Genomic DNA, 12,827 nt, shown 5'->3' with positions numbered 1-12,827 from the left:
ATTTACATATTATGTTGTGCTAAGAATATTTTTAAATACAAAAATAATTTTCAAAGATTTATACAACAGCTTATATACGAAATTGTAAAAAAGAATTACATTTTATTATGCTCTCACAACACCACAGGCAATGTACTACTTAGTCCACTTTATAAAACTATAGAAAAAAGCTTTTATCCGCTTGTATAAGAATTATACCCTTAGTACGAGATATATAGTCGAATCGTTACAGTAATGGAGTTTTGTATGGAAAACTTGTGCACATTTTTGAATGATGAAACCTCACAGTACCGAGCACAGCACAAACATTACCACAGCTTTGTTAGATATTTTCAAAAACTATTTTATAGAAAGAATTGGTATTACTATAACTGTTCGATCATTCGTTTTGTTCGTGCAGATCTGTAGGCATTAAATCTATTCATATAACAATGATATTGCATCAACTATAAGTCTGCTTTTATCACACATTATTGCTCAAAATAAGGCATATGGCAGTAACATTTCCTATTTCACCGGTAAAGACAATTCTTTGCTGTAGATTACTCCTGACATTACCATATATTTCACGTGCATTACACCGTAATAAAACTAATAAGTTGCCATTTACGAGAAAATAAAAGTATAGACGAAGTGTGACTGTATTCTTTGATAGATCAAAGATGTACTCTTTGAAATATCAAAGAGTACATTGTTATTATATTACAAGTTATTGTATTCAATAATTCTGTAATAATAATATTTATCTGTCGTTGTTATAATATCTCAGTTGCACAATGAGTTTGAGAAAGTATTAAACGCAACGTCTGCATGAAATGTTTAACGACAAAGAGAAGAAAGATTATTTCATACAAATATTTTCTTAAAAGGCCGGCACGCAGTTGCGAACTATTATAGAGTACTTTTGGGAATAAATAACAAATAATCAATAATAATGAACTGTAAGGTTAAGTGAGAATTGATACCCGTACAGAGTCAGTTATCTTATCATAGATTAGAACAACAAAAGAACTGAAACTTTCGACTCGATCGCTTGTTACTCGATTAAAATGTTCACTCCCTTAACTAGCCGCTTATTCTCAGAAAATGATTCTGTACGGGTTTAAGTTAATGGGATTTTGACAGATAGGTCGCAATAAGTCTTTAAACTAACCTAGAACCATGCCAATAGTATATTTAATTATGCCCGTTATTAAAATTACGAAGACAAAATCCAGACTTTACAATACGGAGTTACAGAAAAATTTAATGATAAATAACAAATATAGGAGTTTGTTGTTTGATTGCTTAATAAATTGAATAGATTATACCGAATCTCAACGCAAGAAGTAGGGTTATACACGCGTCTAAGTTTATTGAAAAAATCGCGTCAAACATAAATCTATGATAGATAATAAACTTAAAAACTTTATTGGCTTACTTACGTATTTTATAAGCATAGCAAAGATAGTGTTAAAAAGAATTGAAAAAACATTTGTGCCTGCTATACACGTATTTAAAAATAAGTACAACATTATATGAGGCTCACAAAAAGCAAGGTTAAAATTATATAAAATTCAGTTACACCAAAAAATAGATTACAAATAAATGTTCAAAAATTCTAATAATTAACTAAATTCGATTATAATTTTGAATAAAGAACAGCCAATTTTATGTGACTAGCTACACACCTTCAAAGTTGAATTCCTAAATAATTTTTATATACTTCGTGTTTCCCAAAATCACATAGCATACAAATTTATGAAATTTTAATTAAAGTGACATAAAATGGACTTCTAACGCGAATGTGTATTCGAGTTTTATGATTCACAAACAACACTTCCCATTACGCAAAAGCGTCTGAGAGTTGTCTCCTACAATCAATCTAAACCGCATGAGTATAACAACATCTTAAATGTATGACATGTTTTTTGGCAAGAACATTAATCTAGAGAGACAGTTACTTGTAAGTAGGTGCGCCAGAGGGTATGTGTTCGTAATTTGATTACCATCGGAAACAAATCTGAGTTTTGAGAGATCATTTTACAAACAAATTTAGATTTTGAGGTCATGAAATGGATTTTTTGTAATTTCAATTCATTTATCCGTTGGAAACCTCTATGTGTATGACACATAAATAAATTTCGATTTTAAACGCGAAATAGATTTCAATGAAACGGTCACCATTAGCAATAAGAAAAAACATTTCAAACAATACGGACAAAAGTTGTGTGTTTTTATCGACAATTGCTTTTCATGGCGCCATGTTTCTTTAACTCTACATGGCGTCGCATTTGAGTAATTAAGCGGTCGGTAACATGTAATTTCATTAGCGTTTTAATGGGGTTCATTGACAGTTAAAAATATGATTAAAAGGGTTCAATTATAGATTAATTTTGCTCGTCACAAAATATTTACAAACACGCTCCGATAGGTGGCGTTATCAAACTCATTTGTTTTACATACACTTCATTGGTGGCACGAAATGAACATCTTAAAAAGATAATCTGCCATTAAGGTTCGGATTAAGTATATAGATACATAAAACTGAATTATTTCAAAACAAATTTTAACGGCAGAAGTCCAGGATGATTCATTATAGATGCAACGCTCTCGAATCACCAGATCTGATGGCAACATTTTTATATGTTACAGTAGAATTACGACTTATTATTTTTTTATAGAATAGGCAAACGAACCTATGGGACACTCAAAAGGCCAGCCATCGCCGCCCATGGACACCTATGTTAGTGGGTGCGTTAGCGGCTGTTAAGAGTGGTATCCTTCGGCATATAGTAATGTCATCACCGTGCGTGATGTCCACTTCTTGGAGTGTGTTCGACAGTAGTGTCCCATCTCACTTGGTAGATTAAAGTAATGAAATGTGTGAAAGATTTGACACTTCAAAGAAGAATTAAGAGCTTTTTAAGCCATTTATAGAAATCATTTGAGTCTCCTAATTAGCTGTGACAAAGTTGCTATCTCAGTAATAGATAGGTTTATTGATCGCGAGAATTGTCCGCCAGTCGCATTGTGTGCTAATGAGTCGGAAGCGTGTGCCCTTTGATCCCGGCCAAGTTGGGAAAACAAATATGTAGTAAGGGTTATTTGTTATACCACAGCAACAATGGTTTAGTCGCATTAATTAACTGACTTATTATCGTACTTTACTGAGTAATATGACGAAATACTAGCTATCAAAATGACGGTAGAACTATTAAAAGTGAAAAAGCCTTTTTAATGCGAATGAAATTAAAAAAATCATTAGTAAAATTACTATTTAGGACCGGGCCTCATAAATTTGGCCTTTTTTAATTAGGCTAGCAGGTGATCAGCCTCCTGTGCCTGACAAACGCTGTCGAAGCAAGCCGGTATCATCTAATGTTTTCCTTTACCGTTCGAGCGAATGTTAAATGTGCACATAGAGAGAAAGCCATTGGTGCACAGTTGGGGATCGAACATACGACCTCAAGAATAAGAGTCGCACGCTAAAGCCACTAGGCCAACACTGCTCTAATTTAAGGACAGCCTTATAAAAAACTTGTATATTGCAAAGTTTCCTTTATTTAGAATTTGCTTTTTAACTTTGTATGAAACTATTGAATATAATTATATCGTCTTGAATATTTGGCGTCGTGGCCACGTATTTTTGAACTATTTCTCTATCTATCAAAAAAACACTTTGTAGAAAAAACCTTTTAACGAAACGATCCAAGAAATAATGTTATAATTAAAACTTAAGTTAACAATCAGTGGCGTAACCACAGGGAGGGGCTGAAATAGCCATTTATTTAGCTTTCGAAGCTTAACATATGAATTAAAATGAACGTTAAGTTACAAGATTTTGTAACTGTTTTTAGTCTACCAACCGCTTTCTATACTTAATCCCAATCCAATTTTTACGATTAGAGGTTGATATTTCAATCCATCTCTCATAAAATACTTTTCAATAACCGATCGATGGATCGTTTTTGTAAAATATCTTTGAATTCGACAGTATAAATTCTGACATGTATCCATCTAAATTTGTGAAAATCTAGATTAGAAATATTGTTAGATTATAGAAGCAGTATAGAAAGCGGCCGTTAGTCCCAATCTTGGAGCTTGTTTAATTGATATTGTTTTTAGGGTCCCTTTGTCAAGGTAAGTCTTCTGTGCCTATTAAGCAGATATATGTTATTTTGCCATAAATAGAACCTGAGACCTTTAAGTTATTATAGTTGTAGGCAATGTGTTTAGATAGCAATGGTGACGACGGTAAAGCCTCACGGATTCAGATCACGACATTATAATTATACTATATAATGGTATCAAGTTGAAAATTAAACGACACAATTAGTGTCTTAAATCTTAGACTACAGAACGTACGTTCCCCTAGTGAGGCCCCAACGTCGGGCTCCAAAAACCGTAATTACGTCACCCAGTTAATAAGGAATGAAAATAATTCGGAAGACAGCGTGTAGTGCAATCGCGCGTAAAAACATGACTTAAACATAGCACCCAATTAGTATTTACAAATACAATTTTTATTTTTTTATTCGCAAGATCGATATCCGTTAAATAGTACATGTTAGACAAATGAAAAAGCTGGAGACTGCTTAAGGCTCTAATCAACCGTGTTTCCTTCGACTTTTTTATGTGTGTGTTTTTACCAACACACAAAAAAGCCAACACATGAACGCGTGGGTTTGTTTTCGTCGTTATTAATTTGGTTACAAATGATTTAAGGAAACATCGATATTATATATATATATATATATATATATATATATATTTAGCGGTTTCTAAATAATTACGGCGCCTATAACAGCAATTAATTTTGTTCCATTTCTTAATTTGTACAAAATTCCATTTTATAGTTTAAAATTTAATTTTTAAAAGTAATACATCAGCTTTGAAATGAGTTCAAAGCTGATGTGTTTTGATATTATTGACACATCGTTATATAAGAATTCAATCAAAGCACGTGACTTACACAAGATCCTAATCATACAAATTTCGAGACTAAAGAAATTCACATACAAGCCTTGCTTGTCAGTAAAAACTGTGTATTACGTGAGTCTATGAAGAATATCTGTTGTGATGCCGCGTAGAAACTCAATCACCTCTCCGCTTTCACCGCCGTCAGCGCTTTCCGCTGTTGGAGTCTCGGGTTTAGGAACCTGAAAGCAGACATTTCATTAAATATTGGCTTAGTAATTGTTTGGGGAAGATTATCTATCGTGTCACTTACATTAACTACCGTTGTTATAACGATTGAAACTATTTCACAATTTATAATAAAAAATATTATGTATCGTATAATTTAATACACAATAGGAGCATTTATTTTATTAGTTTATCCGTCAAGGTGAGAAATGCATCAGGTTTGAAAAAGCTCCAGAACCAAATTACAACGAAGATATATCAGGTAGAAAATATTTTATAATTTTGATATATTACGAATTTTCAATTAGACAAAAGACGACACGATATCTTATTTCATTCATGTCATTGATCAATATAATTTCTAATACAACAACCCGAGCAGATCTGAAGTCCACCGATGGAAGACCATTTGACCAATCACAATCAAGCAAACATTAAATATTCGTATTAAAAACCGTTGTCTATTTATTTACCCAAGACTTTAGTTACCTATTTATACAATCCAAACACTTCTAAACACGATAAACATTTCCCTAACGCGGGCCATATCATTTTGTAAGTTCAAACAAGGTTAAGGAATTCTCTCTAGACTTATCTTTTATCGCCTAAATACATTTTACTCAAATGTACATAAATGTCATTTCGACATAATATTTGCGACTATTTTGCAGAGTACGAATAGAAAACATGATATGTTTATTGTAGAGTAACCGTTATTAACACTTCTCATATATTTGTATATCACAGCACTATTTCAAATCGATTCAGAGATTCGATTTATATCGTTAGTGAATTGCCGACGCTGTGGCGTTCTATATTTGGAACAAAAGACTTTTCGATCAAAGAGATGATTTTTATAATATGTAGAATAAGCAGAGCAGGTTGGCGTAGTGGCTTCAGCGTGGGTCCCTTGGGTAGAATGCCTGGCGAACCCCGAAGGCCCATCTTATGGGCGTGTAAAGGGCTGAGGTGTTTTAGTGTGTGGCGTCTCGCTACCCCTCTAAATAGCAGAAGGTTTTCATTGTATGTGTAGCCCCACATTGTCCGTGTCAAGCGATATCATTAGCGCGGGCCTGCGTAAGCGCATTCTCACTTCATTAAAAAAAAACTCTCGACTGAGGTCGTAGTTTCGATCCCCAGCTGTGCACCAATGGACTTTCATTCTATACGCATTTAACATTTGCTCGAACGGTGAAGGAAAATATCGTAAGGAAACCGGCTTGTCTTAGACCCAAAAATCGACGACGTGCGTCACGCACAGAAAGCTGATCATCTACTTGCCCTATGATAACAAATGATCATGAAACAGATACAGGAATCTGAGGCCCAGACCTAAACAGGTTGTAGCGCCATTGTTTTTTTTTATAAATAGGAGGGCTTTAGTGGCGTGAAGTCTCGCAACCCTGAGGAGTATGGAATTTACTCAGGTTATGTTATACAACTAATAATATTATATATAGTAGACTTTTGCATGCGATGGAGAAACCACCAAACGCAAAAAATGTCAGAGCGTTCCAAGCACAAACAGCTGAACTACTACTTGCCTCTAATTAGCAATGATTAAGAAGAAGACAGATAGGAATTCTAATCCTGAGATGGCGTTAGTGGAACATCACCATCAGGTTTTCTAAGAGTTGGACGAGTATCCTGGTTAGCAAGTTGTCTAGGAAAACCCAATATTGCGTTAGGATGGAACCTAACCTGTAAATTGATTTTTTCCATAAATTAAAGAGATATTGAGTCATTTCCCGTAAATTAAAGCAAAACTAAAATTCGACCAAGTTATTTCTGAGCGAGACTAACGCGATATACATAGATAACTTTTAAAAGTGCATGTCTAATCAAATTGTACATTCAGTACAACCTACAAAGTAGTTATTTGTGAAACGACTTGTAATAGACAAAATTGCTTGAGAAGTTCACACAGACGAAATGATAGCCCCAAATAATTCAATTGCGATAATTTACCAAATCTCGCTTGGAGGCAAATTGTTCCGTTTAGGAAATAAAAGTTGACCCACATCTTAAAGACAAGATAACAATCACAAACGAAGCGACATAAGCATTGTGAGTTCTTTATTGTAAATCTCTGAAAGTGATTTGGTAATAGCCGCCATTAAATCGCCTCAAAGGTGTTAGGACTGTCACAAATAATGATATGTTATAATTATTCGGAGAGCGATGAACTGGACTAAGTTGAAGCGTGTCATGCTCGGGTGGCCTCGTTGTTCACATCCAAGTGTCTTCTTCAATTTTAATGTTAACGATAAAGGATAAGTAGTATTTCTAGTTAGACGCAATCTACTTATCTATCCGGTGTGATACAGGAATTTCGCATAACTGAGCCGACAGGAGCGGAAATATTCTCAGGAGTTTTTGCCTTCGTTTTTATAGTGTGAAATTAAGATCACAATCGCTGAACTGAAAAGCCAGATGACGTATTGGGCTTCTCTTTAATTAATAACTTTGCGGTACTTTGAATGTGTGAGAAATTAAAATATTCTGAATAATTTGGATATTATTTCTCTTCGGTCGTGAAATGTATAGCAATCTCGTTGAGACATATTTATGTGTCTATCTACACAACGCGACAGTGCGTTATCAATTCGTATGTGATTAAGATCTGAGTTTCGTGCGTGGATTGGTCGAGTCATTACGCCGAAACGTAACCGAACAAGAAGTAACGGCATTTGGTTTAGCCGCGGGCATAGTTATACATATTTGTTTACATGAGCAATTAATAGAATTTACAATTTTTATTACCATAATTTAGTAAGATGATTCAGAAATACAATTACTGAAGACAACTCGTAAGGAAGATTGTTTATCGTACATATAGCGTTTGTTTTGATGATTTTCGTAATGATAACATAATTTTCTTTGCAATAGAACCCGCGATGGATATATCGTATTAAATAAACAAAGAGATTTTACTAGATTTGGAACGAATTTTGTATTATAATTAATATAATTTTTTTGTTCCTGTTTAGTATGGCCTTAATAATATAATATGCATTTTTGCACTTCTTGCCTACTTTATCTCAATAAATACATTTTTTTCTCCAGTGGTTGCCTGGAAGAGATCGCTCGAAAGCGATAAGGCCGCCAGTTGCCGTAATTTTTATTTAATTAACTTCAATTTTTATATTGTAATGCAACGAAGTGGTTATAAATAAAATAAAATAAAACATTAAACGAAAAAATATGGCATTTATATTGTCTTGTAGTCTATAACTTATGTACATTAATGTCATTTCGACATAACACATATTTACCTTTAATTAAGCAACAGAATCAAAAATGTTCAATACAAATGGCTAATATTAAGTTAGTTGTCAATAAAAGACTAGTTCATAGGATTAACCAGAAATCCGAATGAACAAATAGTTATTCGGATTTAATGTCCTGTGACTACAGGGTAATACAAGTTAAACAATAAACAGTAAACAAAAAGTATAACAGAATACATTTTAAAATGCATAAATAATTTGAAAAAGCTTTGGGAAATGAAAGTGTGTCACGCTTATAATAGTACAATAACAAACACGTTCTGAAAATTGGATTGGTAATTTTTCCGCTTTATTTAACAGAACCGTTTTATACCTAACAGAATAGATCGTGAATGTGACGTGATTAACCAGTGATTGATCCCAATACTTCCCGCAGAGATGTTGTAATATAATTTAAGTGTGAAGTTAATTTATTCAACACAATGATTTTACTTATGTAGTAAAGAAAATCTAAATATTTTCTTTTATTGGAATTCTTGGTTCGAACAAAAAATATAAATAAGCCATATATTAAACGTTGTATTAGATGTTATACATATATTAATTCAATAAAGCTAATTGAATGGTTAACGGAAGGTCTGTGACGAAATCTAGTGGTCGATATTTAGTTGACATTAAGCACATAAAATAAAAATTTGCATCTACCCTCACTACTTTGAGGGTTTTTTTATTACATCCTAGCCTATCGGGCACGCAGTCAGGCAGATATCTGACCGAGTGGCTAAACAGCAGGGGAGTGTCGAAGTCTCCCCTTTCATAAAAAGGGACATCATTAACATAATGGGTTGGCGTCTCCTGCCAGGTCCTGGCGCCAACTACTCCAGAAATATCATCATGATATTTTTGGGGTGAGTCGGAGCCCGCTGCCCGGCGCCACCCGCGTTACCTCTCGTGCTGTTAATGTTAGTAACATGTTGCATAATCTTTACTTTCCGGTATAAACCTATCATATGAATAACCTATCTTAAATAATATAGAATGAATACAAATAGATAATTTGGTTACATAACCATAATCTAATCATTTACTACAATTTACAAGTGTTGAATTCCTAGTATCAATTAATATTAATACCAATTGGTTCGTTGGTTTTCAAAGTGAAGGTGTTGGACAATGCATGTGATATTGTTCGGTCAGCACGAATCCATAGTTCATACATACAAAAACTCAATGAAAGTCGAAAGTCACGCTTTCACTTGTCGGCGATTTTGTTTTGTACATAACCGCTAAACTCATTTTTAACAAAGGTGAATTTTAGGTAATGGTCAAATTATCGAACGCAAATTATTGGGTCGAGCTATAATTATTTTAAACAAGGCATCACATACCAAAGGCTTTTATGGGTACGATTTCACTTATAACCGCGACTTAGCCTACTTTAAAATGGAACAAAAAGCTTTTGAGTTTTCAATACAAGCCGTCGGGTGCATCTCTCAACTTAAAGCTGGTATTGGAATCCTAGCCGTCCTATGTACACAATTATTACAAGCTGGTGGTAAACCAAAATGTGTAACGTGTCAGGCACAGAAAGTTGATCGTCTAATTGTTTATAGAACAAAAACTACTAAATAGCGCCAAGAACGTAAAATTTTGCTTTGGTAAGTTTTCTTTGTTTATCATTTGATAATCCTAATACGTTCTCAAGGTTTTTGAAACCACTCAAAGTTTGAATTTAGAATAATCATAATTATTAAGAAGAGTTACGTGTAAATATCCAAGCAATGAAATTGCATATTACAGTTACATACGAAGGATCAAGGTGACGCAAGTGTCATAGCTCTCAGTGAGCTGTCACGAGGTCAGTCACTAGAAAGGTCAGAGGCAGGTAATTATACCGTCTGCGCATGCGCTACTAATCTGTCTAATAGTTTAAATATTTGTAGTACATTGCTACAAGGTTAAAGACAGTAGAATATTTTTGGGCATAGACAAATTTTTCAATGTATATATTAACGATTAAAAATTAAAAAATATTTAAAAATATAAACGTTGTACCCCACAATTGTATTGCTATTTACTATGTTTGTTTTAATGACTTTGACATAAAATAGATACTACATTTTCTTTTTAATGAAGTAATCTATTATTTTGGTCTAGCATACTACAATCTTCTTAACCTACAAATTAATAATAAAATAAAAATAAATCAATGGCGCTACAACCTTTTTAGGTCTGGGCCTCAGATTTTTGTATCTGTTTCATGATCATTTGTTAATCTAAGAGGCAAGTAGGTGTAGCCTTCTGTGCCTGACGCACGCCGTCGACTGTCTAAAGGCAAGCTTGTTTCCTCACGATGTTTTCCTTCACCGTTCGAGCGAATGTTAAATGCGATGCCATAGAATGAAAGTCCATAGGTGCACAGCCGGGGATTGAACTTACGACCTCAGGGATGAGAGTCGCATGCTGATTGCTGAAGCCACTAGGCCAACACGGCTTTTCACAAATTAATAATAATAGTTAAAAATTGATAAATAGAAAGCTAATATAAACGATAAAACTTATGGTTCCTCCCTATATTGCGATACTTATTGGTTGAGCAAGGAAAACACCAGCTCTGGTGTCATCTACAATGTAAAAAATGCAATCTTTCAATAAATCAAATATTTTTATTATTATTCCCTTACTTGTAGTAGTATCTACTAATATTAGTATCTACTTATTTTAATATAGATAGACTAAAGCATAATATACTTAATGAATATAATCTATGTTGATCTGCGCCAATATGTTATTGTTATTCTACAACTGCGTTTTATACTTTGTCGAGTTTATATAAGAGCTTTATATATTCGATTTATGGAGCAAATTATAATTGCAATAATTTAAACGAACCCACTTATCGCTTAATGCGTAGGTAACACGATAGCATCTTACATCAAGCGTTATCTCATGAGTAAAAGGATATAATTATTGTATGTCTAAAGATGAGACGTAGGTCCTGGATGCTGTCAATCTTTATTTCAAATTGGTCCTTATTAGCATAAAAGATGAAGGATATTTAAAGGAGCAATAAGCATTCATGGCTAATTATCTGAGTGAAATTACATCACTTAATAAGTGAGATAGTTAGAAGCAAAGAATGACAATTTCTTTACCGGCCTGTCATAAGATGATAATGTTGCCAGCAAAATGATATTTATTCGATTAAGGTTGTCACAAAAGACAAGGGAAGTGTTAAGTAAACACGATAAAAAAGTCAGTTGTCATGTATAGCTTGTAAGTGTAAAATTCACTTTTTAGTAATCATAATACAAGCCAGCGGATTTACGATGATTGTAAATCTAATCAATACTAAACATAAAGATCATTAAAGGCATTTAATACAGGCAAAATATAGGGATATATTGATTATATATCGATTACCTGCGGAGGCTGAGTTTGCCATGCCTGTCACAAATCACCCCAAATGACAGCTCGCTTCGCGCGATCCACAGATGCGAGAAGACCTGACTGCGGGTGCCATGACACGGCTGTCACTGCAGTTCTAGAAAAATAAAATAAAATATTTAATATGGTTAGATAATTCTACTATTAAAACTTCATGGTCAATGTTTTTTTTGTAATTTGTTAAAAATACATTAAGAACGAACGTAGCTATAATTCTTATAATTTCAAAATGCCTGTTGAAATATTGTACTTATTTGAAAAACGTAACGATACAAACAACTAGGTATACAAACTCTTCGCAAAACATTATGTTGACAATATAAAGTGTTTAAAAATGTTAATGAAATCTCAAGAATTTAAAGTATTAAAAAATATTAGTAGATTTTATATTTAACTTAATCTAAGACACACAAAGTGCGTTACAATTTATAAGTTATAGCTATTAACAGCTGGGTTCCAGAAATTCTCGGATAAGAAACAAAGTCTAAGCAGAAATACGCAAAAAGACTCCTACACTGTATTTAGCTAGAGAGGGATGACATTTATTCACAGATAATAGACTAAGAAAACCATCCATAAATGTCGTAATTGGATATATCAATACAACTTCTCGAGATATGCTTAAATATCATTCGGTCCCGTTAATAAAATTGAATAATTGTTCGGAGAGTGAAGTCGTGAGTGAAGAACACGTCAGATCGGGAACTAGTGAATAGCGAACCTTGAATAGTGAATTCCGATACTGATAAATCTTTGAACTTAACGTTAGACCGACAAATATATGAGCTTTGACATTTCTAATGCTGATTTAACGCAAAGTAATGGCTCGGAAATGAAATATGACTAAAGGTATTCACGATTGAACGTAAATTGGGTACAAAAATATTATTTAATAAATGAAAGAGTTTTCGTTAAATTACATAATTTGTTTAATGAATTTGTTATCTGTGTCAATGATGGGCAGTGGCGATAATTTGATTGGTGTACGATTGTTGACGAGCTTTGAGGTGATGAGTACTTCCC

At 33.5% G+C, this 12,827-nt stretch overlaps 1 protein-coding gene across 4 annotated transcripts in view; it reads right to left on the bottom strand.

Moving 5' to 3' along the window:
- Positions 1-12,827, bottom strand: part of LOC123714705 (autophagy-related protein 16) — a 162,111-nt gene continuing 149,284 nt past the window's right edge. For all 4 annotated transcript variants that reach the window (XM_045669098.1, XM_045669099.1, XM_045669100.1 and 1 more), the window contains 2 exons: positions 11,781-11,901; positions 1-5,141 (listed from right to left, as the gene is read on the bottom strand). In XM_045669098.1, the coding sequence (XP_045525054.1) occupies positions 11,808-11,901 (94 nt within the window). In that variant the 3' untranslated portion in view covers positions 1-5,141; positions 11,781-11,807. The remainder of the gene's footprint in view (positions 5,142-11,780; positions 11,902-12,827) is intronic.

The sequence above is a fragment of the Pieris brassicae genome, chromosome 9 (assembly GCF_905147105.1).
Source record: "Pieris brassicae chromosome 9, ilPieBrab1.1, whole genome shotgun sequence".
NCBI lineage: Eukaryota > Metazoa > Arthropoda > Insecta > Lepidoptera > Pieridae > Pieris > Pieris brassicae.
This window is presented reverse-complemented; position numbering and strand designations above follow the sequence as displayed.